Source organism: Brachyhypopomus gauderio, chromosome 4 (genome assembly GCF_052324685.1).
Source record: "Brachyhypopomus gauderio isolate BG-103 chromosome 4, BGAUD_0.2, whole genome shotgun sequence".
NCBI lineage: Eukaryota > Metazoa > Chordata > Actinopteri > Gymnotiformes > Hypopomidae > Brachyhypopomus > Brachyhypopomus gauderio.
This window is the reverse complement of record NC_135214.1, coordinates 14906399-14928816: the sequence shown is the minus strand read 5'-3', so window position 1 is coordinate 14928816 and position 22418 is coordinate 14906399. Positions and strand designations below refer to the sequence as shown.

Sequence of the window (22418 nt, the reverse complement as noted above, 5' to 3'; positions counted from 1 at the left end):
CTTATAAAAACACTAACCATAACAAGATCAACTATAATCCCACAGGCCTCATCCATAGATCATGGCCTTAGTAGCTGTTCACCTACAACATACTTTTTTTTCCTGGGGGGTGGCATTCCTGTCTCAAACCAACTCCTGGATACACTATTCAGTTTCCGCTAATATGTTGTTGTATTATATTATGATTAAGCTATACATTTTCTAGGTGCCTCTTATCAGAAACAATTTTACTCATAAAGCTATTAAATGTTTAATTTGCAACAACAAAAAAAACACCCTTGCTGCAATTAATTCAAGAGGAACCATGGAACAGTGCAGCCTTTGTAATAATAGCCTCCTGTGGCATCTTCTCGACATCACACAAAGTCTCTGTGTGTCTGGCTAAACGTGATTAGAGGCCATGTTTAGTGCCTCTGGTTCATTCAGCTGCCTCTGTGTGCTGCCTCTGTGTTCAACACCAATCAACAGCAGAAGGACACTCACGGCCCAAATGAAGGAAATGTTTGCTTAGTCTCTAAACAGCTACTTGTGATTTTGTTTAGAATCTCATTGGGAGGGCAACGTGCCGTTAACAATTCATAAGTTCAATTTAGCCCACAAGTTGCTATGGTAACTATTGCTACGGAGCTGTGACTAGAGAGTTAGAGCAGAAATGTGGGGGGTGGGGTGGGGGTGGAGGTGGGGGGTAGTGGGGTATTACAATAAAGACATGAAGGAAGAGGGCGGTAAGAAAGTAGACTGGAAAGCATTCAAGGTACATTACTTGCTGAAGGGTTGAGCTTAGCCCCAGCACAGAACAGCTAACCTGGACCTTGTGGTAACGTAGGTTGATGAAATGACTCACTACTTCCTCCTTTGATCACACGAAAATAACCGGAGGTGCTAAAATTCCCTACTTTCTAAATCTGACACATCACCCTCCAAAATGCCTCCCCCTCAGTTGGGACTGTGGAACGCTCCAACCCCAGTGCTCAGAGATGCCATGCTAACCCACCTTTAAGCTCCTTTCAAATATGTATGGTTCTGCACAGTAAGAGGAAGATATCCTTTCAAATGTAATTCGCGTGATTCAGTGCACTAAAGACAGTTTATCAAGCACCTCAGCAGAAGCACTAGGGAAGATATCCACCTCTGCTGAATGCCCTGCGTACATTACTGTCAGTGTTTCAATATTTATAGAGATGAGGCCTCTTACTCGAAGTTGCTGTCTAATTTGCTTGAAATCACCTTCTGATCGAAACAGGTTGCAGACAATAAGGATTCGGTTCACTTTAACATCTTCCTTCAGCTCGCGGAATGCACCATGCTTCACTAAATGACACATGAATGATGACAGACCCAGCAGGCCACCAGAAAGCAAGCACTTACCTGGCTTGATGAAGAGGGTGGCACTGCAGGACGCTTTGCCCACCTCGTTTGCGGCCGTTACAGTGTACGTGCCAGCGTCGCTGGGCTTTGTCCATTTGATGTGCAAAGAGTGTCTCTCCCCCTCCACTTTGACCACGTGGGTGGGACTGTTCTTTATTTCTACATTGTCCCGCTGCCATGTCACTAGAAAAGCCCATAAACAGTGAGCCAGAATGTCTCTTTGAACATCAGAATTTTGGATGACAATGACAAAGGGACAGGGAGGTGCTGATGGAAACATTTGGGCCGTGAATATACAGTCAGAATTTGTCATGCAATACCACCATACGACCCTCCACATGTCATCGTGACAAGGCTTCTTTTCATGTGTCAACCATGTAAAATGTTTTACATTAAGGCTAATTTGTACTCTGAAAATGAACAAAGAAAAATTTACCTTCAGGGAAAGGATTACCAGCGATGATGCACTTCAGCAGCACTTCGGTTCCAGAGAACGCCACCGTGTCCTGCAGCGGAAACTCGAAGACTGGCAGCTCCAGAGGGTCCTCTTCTGCTGACACGTACGAGTCATCTGAAGATTCTGCAAAGGTGGGAGGTGTGGCATGAGCACAAGCATGTTCCTACAACAGCAGCATATGCTAGTTTTAAGGACTGTGGAGAACAAAAGCTACGAAAACATTACTCTTTGAATGTTTATATACAGAAACAAGGGTTTTTTTCAGCAATTCTCAAGGTAGACCTCATAAATTCTATATTCGGATCTTAAATATGCTACAAAATTGCCAGTGATTCTTCTGTGCACTGATGAATGACAAAAACCACACCCACCTAATTCAGGGGACATGGGTCTTTGTCTACGTCCCCTCCCTCTTGTTCTCTGTGGTTTTTCTTCCTTGACCTCAGGACTTTTTCTTACTTTATCAATCTGTGGAGCTGCAGGGGCTTCCGTCTCCATGGGCTCTTCTTCAACGACAATCTGAGGGATGGTGAGCTTCAGAGATGTGACTGGAGGAGTCACATCAACCTCCATTTGCTCCTCTTCAGAGGTGGGTAGTAAAATCCTCAGTGGTTTGGGAGGTACCTGGATGGGATGCTCTTGCGTTGCCAATACATCCCCTTGCACCAAAGGACTTTCAGGTCTTTTCTCGAGCTTTCGCAGCGTCAGCTCTAATGGTGTTTTTCGTTGGACAGGCTCACCCTCAGAGTGGACCGTTCCTGCTTCTTGGGCCTGGGCCACCCTCTTCACATGTGGGCTTGCGGGCCTCTGTTCCACCTTGCGCAACGTCATCTCCAGGACATTTCTGGATGGAGACTCTGCCCTTGCTCTGCGAGGGGACCGTGGCCGATCGTCAACCCTGGAAGCAACCTCTACAGTTGGAGACCTTTGTGGGCTCACTCTGATTGGACTAGGTCCACGGATTAGTCTTGGTGACCTTTGTCCAGGTAACTCGGATGCAGACATCGCCTCCAAGGGGGATGGTTCTCCTGCTGCTCGACTTGCTCTTTTGATTGTCACAGGAGATCTCTCTCGAACTACCTGCTCCGGTAAAAGTGATTGCTGTTGCTGGGTATGGCGTGTTGCTTGAACCTGAGGTGATTTTGGTGGGGGAGATTCTCTGGCTCTCTCTCTCTCTCTTTTCTCTTGCTCCGCACGCTCCCTGTCTTGTAGTTTTTGGAGCACCTGTGGTGGGATGGGCTCCAGCTTCTTCACGGGTTGCCTGTTCCTGTGGAAGGTGGAGAGCTGCTCAGTGGAGAAGGACTTCTTCATGTGGGGTTTTCCCACAAGCTTTTTAATGCGCTGGAGCTCCTCTGTGAACTTGTTTTCAATGTCCTGCACCTTTTGAGTGTAGCGAGGTCTGTCCTCCAGAGAGGCAGCCCTCTGCCGGAACATAGACCTTCGTTGCTCTGCATCTGCCTTCAAAGCTTCATGGAGGTCCTCTTTTGAGCTCTCCCTTGAGATTCCCAGGCGGCTGCCTCCGTCATCGGAGTCTATGGACGGAGCTCTGTGAAATCCGGCCCAAGAGCGGCCCGAGATAGAGCCCTCGGGGTTGTCAATGCTCCTTCTGCGCTCTTCAAAAACACGTACCTTTTCAAAGATCTTAGAGCTAGTACGTATCAGCTTGGGTGAGGGACGGGGAGTCAGGTCCTTCCGAGAGTACTCACTGACAGGGGTCTGGGGTCGAGAGTCCTGTGCACTGCTCTGGGACATGCCTGAGGATTTGGGTTGCTTGACTTTCTCCTCAAACTCTCCAGGTACTGTGTCCTGGTATTCAATCGGCACGACGGCTTTCTTGCGGGGGGTGAGGGGCGTGGGGGGGCCCGAGCCAGAGCGGCCGAGCATGGGAGAAGCGGACGAACGGGCAATTTTGGGGGAGGGGGGAGGGAGAACTTGTGGGGGGGATTCCCTCAAAACCTCCTCAGACTGGCTCCTGAAAGAAGGCGATTAAGGGAAACGTTCTGTTAGAGTATTGGGTTAATGAGTGGGAGGAGCCCAGCTGTTTGGAAGAGGACAGGGGGCCAGAGAGGCGTTTTGGTTTGTCGACCACAGAATGCAAGTGAGCAGGAATTTGCAGATGCTTGTGTGTCTCTTTCAATTGTATCTATGTTTTTGTGTATTTCTATTTCGCCATGTATTTTTTTCTTGATTAAAAATGCTCTGATTTGTGTCTATGACCTGAAGAATAGAAAACTTTTCCAATTATGAGAGGGATAAAGAAACAATAAAAGATATGACAAGAGTGTTCTATATCTACTTACTAAAGTCTACGTATTTACTTATGTATTAAGGTTGCTGGCAAAACTTACTAAATACTGTGAGGGGATGTTCAAAACATGAAAGAAATAGAAATGCTTCACACTGGTCTTGGGGTGACAGTCAAGACCAGGTTTTACTGTGTCACCAAAAAAATGATTTACCCATCATCACAGTAGAACCAAATCAAGATGACTGTACAATACAACTAGGTGTGTAGGTTAGGTGAAGCCAAATTAAACAGTGCCTACTAGCCTATGCCTTCCAAAAACACTGGACTAGACCACCATGTACCACTGGATAACCACAGAGTTAAGTCACAAGTCACTTGGAGCTGGGGCGGAAATAATCATTTAGAAAGAGCATAAGAATATTCATCCTGAGTCATCAAACAGAGTGTAGTAAGGGAGGGGTGCACCAGGAAACATCCATAATGATCGCTGCTGTTTAGACTGAACTGCAGTCTCTTGACTGCTGAGATACATTTTTTTACTGTTTGGAATTCTTACCCACCCTCCAGACAGTCAGACTTAACTTCAGTGTGGGGTATCCAGTGTAGAACACTGCGCGAACATCACCCAAGCACTGTCATGCAACTGAACATAGCCATGCACGGAAGGGAAAAACTAAAAGATGTTACTTAATAGTGGGTGATGTTAGTACATTATGAAAATTCAGTAGTTAGACCTTGATGCCTTGGATTTGCATTCTATGAAGAATACTTTTAAATACATTTAAATGAATTATACACTACAGTACCACTGCGTAAAATGATGGACAATGAAATAGCCATAAATTACCAAGAATTGTTTCTACAATTAAAAATTTTATTTCAAATGAACAAATTTACACTGGTACAGCGACTTAGCGTACAATTTCAATGGATTAAAAATGTGGCAATTTTTATGTACCGTGATGGTTTTGTGCTTTCTTGGTTAAGATCAAAAGATTGTTATATAAAATGAGAGGCATAATTTGAACCACATACTAATATACTATATTGATTTGCATTAGTTGAAAGCAACTGGGTATGAATATGTCTCTCTTAAATGCTTACATTTCTTAAAATTATTAAATTTGAGGAAAGGTTCATGCAAGGGTGCATGCTGAAATTGGTCTTCAAACCCAACATGCACAGAAACCAGCGAGAACCCAAAAGGCTCAAAGGCACCTCACACAAGCAATGAGATGCAAATCATAATTACACCAGCAACACCAAGCCTTTGTTTTTGCATCCATTGTTGGGTGGGTTAAAATTTAAAAAACAATAATATTTTTAAAAGAAAAATACAAAATAATTTGTTTATGGACAATGGGGGTCAAAGGAAAGTATGAACTAAAGGAAAATAAATCTAGATGAGGCACAAAGAAGGCAGTAATTATGGGCAGGGGAGGTGGTGTAATCAATAAACCTAGTTCATCTAATTTATTGATGTTTAGACTTTATAGAAGAATGAAATCAGATCTGTCTGTGTTCTAAGCTACTGTATAGACGGATGAAAACAAACATGTCGCATTCTTTTGTTTCTAAAGGTTATTGCAATCCTGAGGACAGGCATGGGTGTGACGGTATGACCATGAAATATGTACAAACATTGCATGAATTTCTTATTTTAATGATGACCTCTGTACCACTTATTGTGAAACTGAAAGGCTATAATAGCCTTACTAAACCATAGCGTTCACCAGTTCAGCCGTCAGAAATCCAGAGCTGTACACGAAGAGCAGTGTTCTGACTGAACGTCTGACACTACGTTACGTAACACTGATCTGGCATACGATTATTGGCTGGTCATTTTAAAGGCCAGGCCATTAATAAATAAGAGCAGTAATGACTGCATTATGGCAGTGCCCTGTGCCCGCATCACCAGGCCCACGCCGTTAAGATGCCCTCAGTTTCAGGAACAGTGCTGGTTCGCCATCACCAATTCACTTCCGTGCTCGGCCCATGCAGTCCACTGACAGAACATCGGACAAATGGACAGATGAGAAGTGAAATCACAAGCTAAGGGATGGAGAACGAAAAAAATACAAAAAACAATGGATGAGCGCAAGATGGAAGCTAAAGTGCTAAGATCTAAACACCAGACCACGTGGAAATACCAGACTGTGCTGTAATATTAGAAGCACTGGATGTGAATGTACTGTGATGAAATTGGGAGTTTTCTAATGAATTATCATTCGTGGGCAGATGGCTGGTAAATGACGTTTGATTTAAATGAAAGCTGTGTTGTGGAATTCGTGGGCATGTCTTTGGGGAGAGAGACCCTAGCTGGTGCTGGGTGCAGTCAGGCCTCGCTCCAACATGGCTGTGGGTGCCACAGAAAAGTAGTGACTGAACCAGAAGATATGCTCAAAGATCTTTTGATTTGTTTTAAGTGCATTTTAAGTGGATAGCAGAGCAATGAAGCTAATATTTTGTCAAATCATCAAAAATGATTTGACAAAATATCAAAACAATGACATGCCGAAACAATGACATGCCGGAGCAAGTGGATGATGGCATGGAGTCCAAAGCCCAGCAGTATATATATATATATATATATATATATATATATATATATATATATATATATATATATATATATATATATATATATATATATATATAACATATGTATATATGTATATATATATATATATATATATATATATATACTGCTGGGCTTTGGACTCCATGCCATCATCCACTTGCTCCGGCATGTCATTGTTTCGGTTTACCGAATATCCAGCTGCGAGTGAGTCACATCTAATTGTAACAGTTCTGGCAGCTCCAGCGGCCCTCGTGCTGTGGGCTGAACTGAACCCGGTCCAAACACAGAAAGCCCACTCATAGTGGCTCATGTCAGCCCTGCTGTGATGTAATGGGCCTCAGAGGGGCGCTACTCCCCGCTCTGAGAGTAAGGCGAGGGCGATCACACCTCGGGCTCTGCTACGCCTCCTCAGCACACACACACACACACACACACACAGTGCCATGTTAGAGCGAGAGCACCAGAACTGGACGCAGGGCTGTGTATGGATTTGATGTGAGGTTTTTTTTGTTATTGGTTTTATGTGTTTATGCTGTGGACTGAGTCTGCTGGGGTTGGTATCTTTTCTTTTGTTTGTTTATTATTCGAGCTTGGGAATGTGTTTTACTTACAGAGGAATAGAAAAAGTCCTTCCTCTATAGAGGCTGAACGTGCTACCGTAGTAATCACTAGCTAAAGACACACTTTCCTCGGACCCCCACACTGGCCGGGACAGATTGGCGCGTGATGCTCGGATCAGTGGCTCCACCCCAAGGTGTCTGATCTGGGGGGCCGTCGGCTCCCGGCCGGTGGCTTGCCTGGCGGGCTGCAGCCCTGGTGCTCTCGATCCCAGGGACAGCGCCTCTTTCTCCACCACCGTGTTTTCTCCAGATGCCCAGTGGCCGCTCGCATCTGGTGCCACGTCCATCATCCGTTCACCTGAAGAACCATTAGAACCATTGGAGAAACAAAAAGCACACAAAGTCATAGGTTTAACATGCATAGGGTAAATATTCTCTTGGAAATAATCCTCATCAAGAATGCATCTTGGCCACGACACAGAATTCCACAGCTATAGACAAATATACATGAACCAAGTACTCCCATGAAGTCCTATTCTTGAGATAAGTGAATCTAATCGCTGTTGAATGGTTCTCTAATGTCTCTGACATCATTCACAGTGGAAAGCATGAGCCTATCACATCTGTCTATCATGTACAAAGGCATCTAAAATAACTGACACCGAGGAGAGTTTGTTCTATGAGATTAAATGTCTTTCATAGAGGTTCTCTAACTTAAGCCTTTCATCATTTGGAGAATACAGCGGTAAATTCCAAAAGTCTGAAGATTAAATGTGTATGAACGATCAATTCTAGCTATGACGGTTCTAATCTGATGCTCTGCATATCACTTCAGATTAAGCTCACCTACAGAATCATCCCCTGCCCTTATGACACAGGCAGCCTGGTAAAAATCCAGTATGGCTTACAAATGATTTTGAGATGGAAACAATTCTACAGGATTAAGCCTTGTTATGCATCAGCAAAAATCCGGGCTGTGTAAATAACATGTATGAGGTAAAACAAAGGGAAGGAGATGGTGGCTATTCGCACGATACTCCCAGCAGCTCTGTGACATATAGGCTGCCCTCAACAAACTCCGTCTTTATCAGAGCCTGCTCCACACTCGTGGGCAGACACAGCTAGATGCAGGCAAAATGAACAGCAAACATCCATCAGCTTCACTGACACCAGCCTCCACCCACCCATCCACGAGCAGGGCTTCGTAAGCCATCAAATCAATCGGATATGTGCTTCTTCACACGGCACCATGTGCTCCTCCATATCCTTGACGTGTTTATTCTTTTGATTTATATATTTATTTATTTATTTGCTTCTGGAATGTGGACATTCATTATCTAGACAGGCCTCAGAGGGTTTCACAGCAGTGGGTGTTAGATGGTGGGGAAACAATGCACCTTTCATCGGTCCACACTGTTTATGGACAGGACGTAATCTCGCGACAAAACAGCCGCGATGACGAAGGGCTAGTCTAGACGAAGACGTAAAAGAATATTAAAGAGACGGTTTGGACGTGTGGCTTGTATCTTTATTTGGATTGTATTTCTTCATTTTCATTACCTAGAGGTTGGATTTAGAAATCCTATTTTCTTTTTTTCAGCCATTCTCTGATGTAAGAAATGGAAATATATTTCCAACATGTGAAGATAATCCCAAATCTACTCCCACCCTCTCACCCCAGGGCCCACTGGGACAGCTCTGTCATAATTCATAATGACAGCAGAAAGAGCCACTGCTGAGTTTCTGCAAATTGCCTGAACAGAATAACAGGAATAAACTTCTCTTTGCAAACACACAGACACACGCAAACACACACACATACACACACACACACACGCACACACATGCACACACATGCACACACACAGACATCCCATGTTTTCTGTCAAAAATAACATTGTTCAAATAAACAACACGAAGATCTTTGAAGTCAAATGTGAACATGCTAGGATTTAAGGAACTGGGTGCATTTTTGTGAATATGATGTTCTATACATATCTGCACTATAATAAAATGTTAAACAAAGTAAAATGAAGAGTAGACATCAAGGAAGAAATATATAAGCCAAAGACCCACATCATATCACTACAGGTTAAATTTATAGCATAAATTTCTCATAAAGTCTCATTTCTTTGTTACACTAGAGCTAAGAGTTTTTTTCAAAATATCTGTCGAGAATTACATTTTTCTGGGGTTGGTTTTGTTAATCCTCGCTATTGAACATTATAATAATACTGTTGTTTTTAAATTCCCATTTGCTCAAACCATGATTTAAGAATAGATTTCTTGGCAGCTATTAAGTCTGCATATAATATTCTTTGTTGAGGTAAAGATTAAGATGATAACCATCCTCTAATATTTTATCGATGGTTGGTTTCTGTAACAGTTGTTAACTAAACCACAAATGAATAGTGTTTGGGACAACCAACCAATTGTGCAAACCCACAAGCAAGCTACTCTGTACATACATAAAATGAATATATAAAATACACATACCTAATGAAGTCACCTGAGAGTGTAGGGGCCCAGGCAGGGGTTTTGGATAAAATGGTTGGTGAGTGTGTGTCAAAACTGATGAAACATTATCAGATGATCTCAGACAGAACTTAATGAACTGGCTAAGGTTTTTAAGGGTCAATTTAAGAGCGCTGTATTGAGCAGATTAATTGAGCCACAGAAATCCTAATTAAGAGGGAAAATTATTCATGAGTTTTGCTTTCTTGTACAAAAGATACTATCTGTCTAGCTAAGAGATACACCATCAACAAATAACTGATGTGACAAAATGAATTTACCAGTGCATAAATAGTCACACTAACCACAGAACTGCACCTCTCCAAAAATAAATGGCATTGATTTTCTCTCACTGGGTGAATATAAAAGTAAAAAACCATGAAGATCTTGCCCTAGATACACAGGTCATTTATGTCTGTGTACATTGCAGGTAAATGGATCAGTACTGTGCTGTGTGTGTGTGTGTGTGTGTGTGTGTGTGTGTGTGTGTGTGTGTGTGTGTGTGTGTGTGTGTGTGTGAGAGGAGAGAGAGTGTCTACCTGGAGTAACGCGCCGAGAGGTCTCGTCTGGCGCGCCTCTGTCTCCTTCTTTGGTTTCCATCTGAGGATCGCCTGCTTCGTCCTCCGTGGTTTCAGAGTCTGCGGGTGAGAAGCGAGGCCGTCAGGGCCAAACCGAAAGGCGACCACGGCGATGGGATGATGGCAGTCGGGATGGAGGGTGGCTTGAGCAAAGAGAATGAGCGCACGGAACTCAAGCAGGTCAACACAACTATCTGAGGTCACCTTTTGTGTTACTGCCAAATAATCTCATGTACAGATTACACAATTTGGGATTATCAAGTAATTACAACAAAATGGCTAAATGGGAGAAGTAGGAGAAGAAAAGGTGACCTCTCGTGGGGCGCAGAGTAGCGAGATGACAACACGAGATGAACAGGGGTGGGAGAGGAATGAGAGGTTAGAGAGGAAGAAAACTGCAATATTTCCATAGAGAGAAAGACCCATTACCATAACTCTGTTTCCTACATGAGCGAAATACTTCGCTTCCATAGTGGCAAAGGGGAGAGGAAAACAGGAAAGCACCGTTACTATAGAAACCAATCCTACCCAGAGTCAATTAGTCACACAACCCCATCCATTGGTAGGAAGTGCTGATCAGGGATCTACCCACCAGCACCCCCCCCCCCCCTTCTTGTAAAAGAAGAAATAGGGTACATACTGTAACTTTGCACTACTATACTTTATTTTGAACTGTTTGCCGTGAACTCTTGTTTTAGTCCTAAATTAATGTATCTCTTCCTGATGAATTATTTAACATGGATGTTTACAGTTTAGTACAGGCACAAAGTCTGCTCATCACTTGAAATGAAAGCAACTGAGAAATGCATTAACTTGCATGAACCGTTTCCATGCAAAATAGTCAGGCATTATTAATGCAGAAATTATGTGGGCTAACATTTATCAAATAAATTGAGGTATTGTCAGTTCCCTCTTAATTAGACCCTTTTCAGACAGCTGACAAATAATCAGTAAATTGGCTTTGCATGACTACCTGTATTTTATCCGCACTCATGCATAACCAACCAGCATTAACATTAATAATAAAATGTCATACAACCATAATGAAAATGACATTTGGTAATTCTGTCGAACCAAAAACAGGTTTATTATTAATATTTAAAGCATCTATCATGTCATTCAACAGTTCATAAGACCACATCAACACAGTCTGGTCAGCAGTAAGATTAAGGATGCCAGGGAATTTAGATATACTGTGAGTAGTAGGCACTTATTCTAAATTACCTAAGCACCTAATCTGAATATTAATATTATCTTCATTAGCATGCTGTAACAATAATGGCTTATAAACACCTATGCAGGATGTGTCAGAACAGAATATGGAGAAGCAGGACAATGATGGTGTAATGGTAAAATATCGTGTTCTTCACGGTGTCAGATTTCATATAGTATAGTTTGAAGATATGTGTAAATGAAACAGTTGTGAAGTGTGGAAGAAGACTCTCCATGCTCTAGTCTCTATGACCTCTTCTAGACAGATGCACAAATGACATTTGCTCTTCCCTTCTGTAATGTGGTTAGGAACATGGTGGGTATGGACTCATCTACTGAATTGTTGATATATGAATGCTGTTAAAAGAACAACAAAAAAATGATTATACGTGTGCTGAATTAGATTTCATGGACATTGTTAAATGAGAATCAGATATGTGAGGGATGGAGACTCACAAATCTGAATGCTCCACTAAATGAAGCATATGTCTTAATTTACTTCTTCAACACCCGTTCATGATATCCAATAACTGTAATGGACAAATGAGACATGAAATATCAATAAATAATCAAAGTACGTTTATGAACAGAATAATACAGAATTTTGGATGTTCCAGCTTGAATGCATCCTTAGTCTTAATCACAGACCACACACTACAATAACTGACAGACTTCGAGAGTGTGATTGGAAAATCTCTTTTGTAGTAACCTGTTATCTATAAAACCAAACACACCATGGGTGAACCGGCCAAACGTTCGGTTAGAGTGCCCAGTTTTCTGAAATAGAGAGAGAGAGAAAAAGCATTTCAGTGTATGCACATAGTTCAAGAATATGATCTGCAAAACAGGTTAACAGTCCCCAGACCTCTTTCTCTCTCTTTTACTCATTCACTCACTCTCTCTCTCTCTTACACACACACACACACACACACACACACACACACACACACACACACACACACACACACACACACACATACACACACACACACACACACCCAGAGAGAGACTGGACAACTCATACCAGTCGAGAATAGTGAGAATGAAAATGAGACCACACATCCCTGTTACTATGACTACTATGGCAGTTCTTTTCAACCTGGTCCCCTCATGCACCAGTTTTTCAGGTGTCTTTGTTCTGATAGCCTAGATTATAATCTGAAACTAGGTGACTAAAATGCTGATAAATCAGGGGTTGTTTTTGTTTGTTTTTTTAAAGATAGCACTATAGTTAGCTACATTACTTATGTTCCAGAATATTCTGAACAGACAGTAAAATTTATACACTAAATGTTGGAGGGCACAGAAGGTGGTGAGATTGCACAGGGGGGATTCAAGATCTTCCTGCCCAATCTGGACAACTGCTGATATTGTGAAGGATGGAGCAAGAGTAGTTAATGGAGCAATGGGCTTGTGTAGCGGGAGGCTCTGTCCCCATGCTCTGACATAGACCAAAATAATCAAATGCTGATCTGAATGTGTTTAGATTGATCTTATTTCTTATCCTGTCTGGGTAAAGGTCAAAGTGTGGGAACCTGCGTTGTGATATTTCATTTGCCTACGTACTACACTTTATTTCACCTTCATTTGGATTGCTGATTTTTAAATGTTATTTATTTGCACCATTCTAATTCAACCTGCCAATGGTGGGACAGTAAAGGAGGTAACACTGGGGCTCCAGGAACACAGGGAGAGCGCGTGTGCTTCTGCATCCTTCTGGTTCAGTAGTCACAGCCAAAGAACGGCTGGGGCAGCAGAGATCTCTGCTCTGCTCCTGACAACATGGTGCAGACATGGCTAACGTGCGTCACTGTGACGGAGACGTGTGGGAGGAGCTGTAGGGCTTGTGCAGGAGCACAAAAGGGGGAACATGAGGAACCTAAGCACAAGAGAGACACCTCCACCCAACAACCTCCAACACAACAACAAAAATAAAACTCCAGATTACTCTGCCTACCTGTGGTCATTGGGAGGTCTTTAAATATTTGCCCTCAATCGTGTTGGTTCACTTGGCTTTTGTCACTGACCAGAAACCCACACTGTGGGTGTAAAGACTCACTGATTCAGTCCGGCCAGCTGCGCTACGCTGGGACCGCTGCTAGCCCACCATTTATGAGCTTTCAAAAACCTCTGAATGTTTCATGCAGATATTTTGCCAGTTAATTTGTCATTAACTCCCACGTTAGGCATTTTTTAGGATGATGATAGAAAAAAAAAAAAAAAACAAAAAACAAAACAATACCAAAAAAACCAAGTAGCTCTCAGGAGGGCAACTGGTAGCATTAATATATGAGTGAGTCTTCTGGTGCCTCGATTAGTACACTGAGAACAAAGTCGACATGCCATATTCAGGAGGAATGGCAAGTGATACTGAGTCAGATTATGGTATCATATTAAGAGTGCAATTACAGAGGCCTTTCAGACATTTTCCTCGATGGAAATTGAGCAGCGCTGGTTTATTCTTCTCTGCCTCTGAGTAATTGAACCTTGCATCTCAGTTTTAGGATGCTACTGTTGCATGCAATAGTCAAATATTTAGCTAGTCTAATCGAGCACCTAAATGATTTTTTATCACTTAAGATTTTTCAAACTTCATTTTTAGGTGCTTTGTGCGCAGTGAATCATATGGAATACCTGCCCCTCCAAAATATTCAAGGAAAAAATGTTGAAGGATGTTTATTTTGAACAGAATTTTCACAATAATCTCAAAACTCTTGAACCGTCACTGGGATCAGTGGGAAGCAGCAAGCAAACTCATAACTCATCAATTTATAGATCATCTCAGAATTGCTCACCATTTATCCACTGGACTATACGCCGCGCTTTCCCGTAACTGGGAAACCGAACCCTCATCTAGATCAATGGGCTTGTGGTGTGAGGGGCGGCGGGGGTGAGGCCTCAGACGTGGCCATGATTTCAATGACCTGCCTCTGTTTTGTGGAATAATGTGAAGGCTCCCACGTCCCAGGATATTCTGAACCCTGCGGTGATCATGGAACAAACGAGGCCCGCCCTGCTGCATTTTCCGAGCCGACAGTCATCCGGCGAGAGCAGCCAAAGACGGCTAGGCGGGCTGGACTCTGAGCCCCAGCCCTCCATCTGGGCCAGGCCAAGCCGCGCCACCCTCACACTTCTTGCATCAGACTTGAGTAAACAGGCCGTGGCCACTCTGCACCACTGACGTTCAGCCACATGGCCGAATCCAGGAAAGTAGTGCAAGAAAAAAAAGCAAACAGCATTTGCTAATTTGCTCCTTCCACACAAATGCAATTTAAAAAACAAAATAGACTACCACCCCCTTGGGGCCGAGAGGGGGCTCAGCCAAGATGAACCAAATGTGAAAAGAACAACAACAGATAAATAGGGTGTGATCCAAATAAATTGTGCAAAGGTAATTAGCTTTGGGCTAGAGCTGAAAAATCAATAGCCTGGGTGATATTGGGCATGACCAACAAACAGAATAATAAACTCCTGATATATGTATTTAGTTGATAGCACACCAGCATGAATTGGGTTTTAAATGGTTCAGGTAATTAGACCTTCGTACATGTTAAAGAAGGGTGCATGACCCTGGGTTGATATGCAGTGACACTTTTGAAAAACCCAACCTCAAAACAGTCAGCACCTTGGAGAGCTCTAATAACAGGCCGCACTAAAGCCAACCGTAGTGAAAAAACAAACCCCACTGTGAACAGGAGGTGTAACAACTTTGATGGATCATCTTGGCCCATGGACACTTGTTAACTAATCTTTGTCCCCAGTTCTGCATTGATGGGAGGCGCAATGGGCCCCTCGCCTGGTTCTGACTGCCTGATCTCTGGTGTAACTTGGCTTTTATCAGCCCTGGGTGAGTGGGTTTTCATTCTCACCTCATCCAACTCTCCTCACACACAGCTGCCATGCAGCAAGTGAATCACTTCACACCTTGAAGATCACATCCCCCGCAGTCACCCAGTGTTGTTTGTTCATTGTGGTTGAGGCTGGGCATTCGTATCACACCAGACCCATCCCTCCGGCAATACGCAGAGATTATCTGGGCATCATCTTCATTATCTCTTCTGAGTTTGATCAGGCTTATGGCTTTATGAGCTGATTAACAGACCAAAAATGTCAATATCGATCAAATCAGGGAGCTATACTACTAAATACCAAATGGACACAAGAAATATCCTTTACTCTACCAAATGTGATAAGAATATGTATCCTAACTTTTTGGTTTAAAAGCTGCAAACGAACTGGCTCTATTCATCCCTGCCTGCGCCTCAGTCTTCTCCACCTGTATGCTACCATCTGCAGACGAAAGATCCAATAATCTCTCCCTTTCACCCATCCCCCTCTCCTCTCCTCCCCTCTCCTCCCCTCTCCTCCACACCCACACTCCACTCCTTTCTTCCTCCTTGCGCTAATTTCTATCAGCCTGGAGAGGGAAGGGTTACACGTCCTGTCCTCACGTCTCCTCACCTGCGAAATGTCAATGACATTCTCAACAATAGCTGCTCAGGAGGAAAACCACTGTCCTTCAGCTGTGGCCAATGACAAAGTGGCTTTATTTGATCCCACTGTCTCAGTTTTTATATTGGATAATATATTTATCTTATATTTATACATACTTATGTAATATATTTATTATTATGTATATTTATATGTATATTTATTTTTTACTTCGTGGGGGGTTGCTGCTCACTTTCTCATCCCACAATTTTGAACTAAATCATTAGTGAAGAGTCGTGTTGAATCACTGCATAACTAAACAAAATACTTATTAAAAGACCTTTATGTTTAAATACCAGTGACGTACACATATTGCAAAACATAAACAAAAGAAAGTTATGTTCATGTGAAGATAAATAGCTATTCTCAATTAGCTCATTCTCAGCACATGAACATGTCAAAATTATACCATCTTCATTAAAGCTGATGGATTCAAGCATAATTCAAACCCTGGTTTAAAAAAACCCTTTAAATCAGCACTATAAGATATAATGGGATTGCTGCTACAAGCAATTTTGCTTTATTACTCTTGGGCCCATAATATCCTACATGCTGGTTTGCCATATGTTTTCCCCTCACTATGATGGGGCTCTACCATAAACTATAGAGCATGATAGATATCACATGATTAATCATTAAGATGAACAATTTCAGATTGCTGTTCTAATAAAATAAAACACAAAATGCACTGTAATTGTAAATATTTCCCTATGTACCGAGGGATCTTTCAGTCACTGACTATGAATTTTACAGAAGATTTTATTATTGCCTAATAGCATCTCTACCAGCATGACAGTCATGCAGTTGATTGATCAGAATGGCCCCCTGAAGCAGTCCTTGCTGTGCTTAGAGCAATACCACATGTGATGGGCTACATCCCTGCCAGGATCCAGCAGGCAACAGGAACGAGAAAAGAGAAAGAAGTGCATTTGCATCCAGTGTTGTGACCACGGCTACGCTGTCACCAACTCGCGCTTGCTTTGTTTACAGTGGAAGGGTGGGGCACGTCGCTCAGACTCCCAGTGAAGGGAGCAAAAGGGGGAGCAAGGATCACGCAGACTACACGTACGGTGACACACGCGGCACATATGGGTCAAACCCGGAGGATTACACACTTCAGAGTAGGTGAGCAGGCGACGGCAAGCTCAAAAAAGGGGTGAGGTGTGCGGGACTGACCTGGAAGCGCTTCTTGGACCAAATTTTCTTCATGGTTTGTAGCAATCCTGGTCTTCTCCTGCGTTTGGGGGAGAGCGGGGTGGCCGGGGCGACCGGGTTGTCTGAGACCTGGGGATTCACGGTTGAACCCGGCGCTGATCCGACAGCATCGATAAAAGCTGACCACAATCCAGGGCTGATCTGAACGTGCCACTCAGGGGACAAAGGAGCTCCTCAGCTGGTAGGAGCGGAAGTCACTTGTCGTGAAATTTGTTGCGGGAGAAAAACATCTTGCAAAAAGAGTTACGCCTCTTTTCTCACAACTTGCCCGACCTGATTCCTTCACTTAAAACCTGAACCCTAAATCTGCACAACAGAGAGCATCTACCACTTCAGGCTGCATGTCCGGCCACTGAAATGAAGAGATCAGTGTTCCTAAGGAACGCGTAGCAGATGGTGCTCTCTGTCTCCCTGGGTGCTCTCAAGAGCTTCTGTGTTTTGGAGTCCCGCTCAGCCACACCGTCAGAGCTCAAGCACCAGCACACAGAAGAGACGAGCTGAGAGGAGTCAGTGAAGAAGGACGTATACGCAGCTCAGAGGGGTGGGGGGAGTCCACGCACACAATAGCAGCCGCGGCAGCATCAGAGAGGGAGAGGGAGAGAGAGGGGAGGGGAGGGAGAGAAGAGGGGCATACACACACAACAGAGAGAGATTGGGGGGTGTTGGGAGTGGAGAATGCTGGAGAGAAAAAGACAGAGGCAGAGAGCTAGAGGGAGTGAGAGAAACACAGAAACCTAGCAGCCTATCTTTCTACAGAAACAGAGGGGATCGAGTGAAGAATCCAAGAGAGATCTGGGGCTTACACCTACAAATCTACCCTTAAGAAAAACAGAGAGCGAGAGAGAGAGAGAGAGAGAGAGAGAGAGAGAGAGAGAGAGAATGAGTCAACCCTAAGGATGCAGAATGCAAACCCTTTTTCATCTCTCTCTCCCTCTCTCTCTATCTATCTCTATTTTTCTCTTCCCCTCCTCATTTTTTCTCCATTTGAGAGTGTGTGTGCGTGTGTGTGTGTGTTTGAGTTGGTCAGCTAAGCAGCAGATCCCTCACCCACTACCCTACATACATTCCTGTCTACTGTGATATTCCATTAAATATCCATATTGGCAATACTCAATAATGCACTGCTGTATGTTTCCTTAAGAAAAACACCTCACAAATCATATTAGTTGACATTATGCCCTTATTTAAGACAACATGACCTGACAGAAATGCATTAGGAATAAAATAAACAAAATGACACAACAAGGTACTTAAAAAATTGTGTATTAAATAAACAAGCCAAGGAAGCAGTTCTCTACTTTTCATAATTAATGTTTCCCTGAAGGTGTATATTTGTATGTAGGTGCACACATGCGCACGTGTGTGTGTGTGTGTGTGTGTGTGTGTGTGTGTGTGTGTGTGTGTGTGCGTGCGTGTGTGTGTGTGTGAGAGTGAGCACACTGAAAAGTACTTTCATCCATTCTCATCAGCTGCCTAATTATGACCTTTTAGTACAGACAGCGTCGTCTAGCCCGCACCCTCCTGTCTGTATGTCATATATGTCTGACACATTATGCAAACCAGAAGAACATTCAGTTGAAGCACAAAGGTCTGGAACCATTGATTAGCATGAATATATGCAAGAGGAAAATGAAAGAACAGCTTATCAAACCCATGAGTGGTGCTGATATGTGATATGTGTGTGTGAGGCATCTCCAGATCCATTTCAACAGTATGCAAGGTGAGGACCTCAACATCACCAAGCAGAGACAATCGTGGAACTTCTCAGACAGAGTTCCTCTCCTTACCTCCTCCTTTTTAACTCAAAAGATGAACCTTACCTAATTCTCCACAGACACGTTGACTATTTTTTCCCTTAGTGCCAGACAGTTTTTCTGTCGTAGCTGTTGTAGCTCTAGCCCCTCTCCACCATTTGTTGTCCTCTATACACACGCTCCTTCACAGTGTGTAAAACAACACGTATAACCACATATTGGCACTGACAAGAGAACTGTCCGGCTCTGCCACGTGGTCTAATGCCACGCTTCTCGAGCCAGTCCTGAAGGAAGCCCGGGCAATCCGTGTTTTCGCTCCATCCCTGTAACACGGAACACCCGGCCGAGATGTGAGAGCTTGGATAGAGCTAATATATGGACTGCCTGAGGGTCCTCACGAACTAGGTTGGAAAATACTCTGGTCTAGCAGACATGCTTTACAGACAGGGCTGCCAGAGAAGACCCTGGAGGTGAGAGCAGTGCGGTGTGACCGTGGAAACCCTGCACACGCATGGTGCATAGCAACAGCGCAGCAGCCGAGGCTTACTCGGCTCGGGTCACGGCACCACGTGGACATCCACGTTCTCTAGCCTGTCGTCAGGGGCCACAGAGATGCCCCGTCTGTTTCATTCCAGATCCAATCAAAGATGAACCAGGTTCTCACGGGCAGATCATCAGACACTAGTGGACACAGGTGCACAGGACAAAGATGGGTTCTGGCCAAGCTACCCCTGAGGAACAGGCTGCATTAGAGTAGTTAACAGGATTCCTACCTCATCAGCAGACCTCTGCTCTTCTCAGAACATCTGCCCCTCACAGTCTCTCTCTCTCTCTCTCTCTCTCTTTCTGTATCTCTCTCATGGAGAGACAGGGATCAGTATTTTGGCGGTGAGCACCATCTCACCGTAGCCTGCCGTTCATCGATCAGACACAGGTGCAATCACAGCACTCGGCTGTATCTGATCAGGTCTCTGGCCTCTGGGGGAGACATGGGTGTTTGTGTCTCGCACACCTGTCACACAGTTTCACAAGAAAGGTGCATGCAGAATGCTAAAACACCCAATCTGTGTCACCGTGGTCAGCTCTGCCACCTGTCCTCCACGTTCCCATGGTGATGGACGGACGGATGGACACAGCCATGTACCAATGCTTCCTATACTTATTACAGATTTTTTTTTACATAATTTTTTGCAGAAAGTACAAGTATTTTGGAATGTATTTCCCCCACTCAAATGGACATATAGAAGAATATGAGATCGAAGAAAGACGAGAGCCGGTTACTGAGACAAGCATTAAAGCTTCTTCTTAACTACAAAAATAGTTCAATCCACACTGATGGAGGCACATCCCAGAGTTTTCACTCCCCTGGGACTGAGGTGCTGTGATTCCAGGCCAGGAGTTGCAGGATAACTGCAATTTAGCTATGGATCTTCTAAAGAAACCGAGAGAGAGAAAATATTGTGTGGAGAACCAAAGGAGAGAGAACTACAGTGTGGAAAACAGTGAGAGACAGAACTACAGCGTGGAGAACAGAGGGAGGCAGAAATACAGCGTGGAGACCAAAGGGAGACAGAACTACAGCATGGAGACCAAAGGGAGACAGAACTACAGCGTGGAGAACAGAGGGAGACAGAACTACAGCGTGGAGACCAAAGGGAGACAGAACTACAGCGTGGAGAACAGAGGGAGAGAGAACTACAGCATGGAGACCAAAGGGAGACAGAACTACAGCGTGGAGAACAGAGGGAGAGAGAACTACAGCGTGGAGACCAAAGGGAGACAGAACTACAGCGTGGAGACCAAAGGGAGACAGAACTACAGCGTGGAGAACAGAGGGAGAGAGAACTACAGCGTGGAGATCAAAGGGAGACAGAACTACAGCGTGGAGAACAGAGGGAGAGAGAACTACAGCGTGGAGATCAAAGGGAGACAGAACTACAGCGTGGAGATCAAAGGGAGACAGAACTACAGCGTGGAGAACAGAGGGAGACAGAACTACAGCGTGGAGAACAGAGGGAGACAGAACTACAGCGTGGAGATCAAAGGGAGACAGAACTACAGCGTGGAGATCAAAGGGAGACAGAACTACAGCGTGGAGACCAAAGGGAGACAGAACTACAGCGTGGAGAACAGAGGGAGAGAGAACTACAGCGTGGAGACCAAAGGGAGACAGAACTACAGCGTGGAGAACAGAGGGAGACAGAACTACAGCGTGGAGACCAGAGGGGGACAGACGCGGAACAACAGGATAACTGCCCGAGAGTCCAGTTTGTTTGGAGGGTGACTCATTTCTCTAGCTTAAGGAGCAATTTCTGAGCAAAGCAGCTAAGCTGACTATCATAAGCCCTCCGTCGGTAGCTCCGCTCAGCTGACGGCAGCGTCCTGATCCCAGTGTCTGTGGTGCGCAGACACACTGAGTTATGCATGGAGGAATAACGGCACAGCACTGGAAGAGCGGAGAGGAGAGAAGATGGCAGTGGAGGAGAAAGAAGGAGAAGATAAAAAAGGGGAGGAGAGGACAGGGCCATCAGCAGCTGTGCACCCCAGGCAAGCAGGCACGGCGTGATGCCCTGCGTCATGCCTCTGTGCACCGTCACAGCGGGGCCCCCCACCGCTTTGCCCTGGGGAGCCAGCAGGAGAAAGTGGTGCAATCATAGTAGAGCTACAAGCATGGTGCAATAACCAAAACGACTCCATTTAACAAGGCTAAGGAGCATAAATCAGAGGGCTGGCACTTTTGTGGTGTGTGCGTTTATGTGTCTGTCTGTGTGTGTGTGTGTGTGTGTGTGTGTGTGTGTCTGTATGTTGTGGCTGAGAGAGAGTGGAAAAAAGAGAGTGAACGTGTGACTCAGTGTCGTTCTGAGTGTGAGAGAGAGACTCGGTGTGTGTGTGTGCATGGCTGCATGTGTGACTCAGTGTTTGCTGCGTGGTCTGTGGGCGGGGAGGCACTGCATTAAACCAACACGAGCTCGGTGGGTGTCTGCTCCAGGCTGTGAGTGGCTAAAGCGTCTATGGACGAGCACAGGCAGCCAAGCCCAAGACTGGATCCCAGTGACCACATCACTCTACTAACACAAACACTCCCCATAGCCCCAGTACACGCAGTATAAACACACAGACACACACACCCACCTCGATCTCTATCAGTGATTTTCCAGCTATCAGTGCAGGAAAAAAATTATTAGAGCAAATCTAGCTTAATTACACCGTACGGCCAGATAGACTCGAGGAAAGAATGAAAGATGCCACAGGCAGATGATGGGGGTGGCAGGAAACGCTGGCATTACAGGCCAGAGGCGTTACAGGTCAGAGACATCACCAGGACACGTGTCCTGCCTGTCCACCTCCCCAACCCTGGAGGCCTCGTTTGGGGAAGCGCTGATCTGGGGTGCAGGGCAGGCTAGACAGTCTGGTCTAAGAATGGCGTGTTCCAAACTTGC

General features: G+C 44.4%; 1 protein-coding gene across 3 annotated transcripts in view; it reads right to left on the bottom strand.

Moving 5' to 3' along the window:
• The window catches only part of spegb (striated muscle enriched protein kinase b), a 74510-nt gene that overhangs the window by 40045 nt on the left and 12047 nt on the right, over window positions 1-22418 (bottom strand). Inside the window, exons 1-8 of one of the 3 annotated variants that reach the window (XM_077002511.1) lie at window positions 17186-17801; window positions 12253-12295; window positions 10736-10765; window positions 10268-10366; window positions 7452-7572; window positions 2197-3797; window positions 1805-1948; window positions 1369-1551 (exon numbers count right to left, since the gene is read on the bottom strand). In XM_077002511.1, coding sequence (XP_076858626.1) covers window positions 1369-1551; window positions 1805-1948; window positions 2197-3797; window positions 7452-7572; window positions 10268-10366; window positions 10736-10765; window positions 12253-12295; window positions 17186-17218 — 2254 coding nt within the window. In that variant the 5' untranslated portion in view covers window positions 17219-17801. Of the gene's footprint in view, window positions 1-1368; window positions 1552-1804; window positions 1949-2196; window positions 3798-7451; window positions 7573-10267; window positions 10367-10735; window positions 10771-12252; window positions 12296-17185; window positions 17802-22418 lie in introns of those variants that run through there. The other 2 variants (XM_077002512.1, XM_077002510.1) reach the window with 2 other exon arrangements.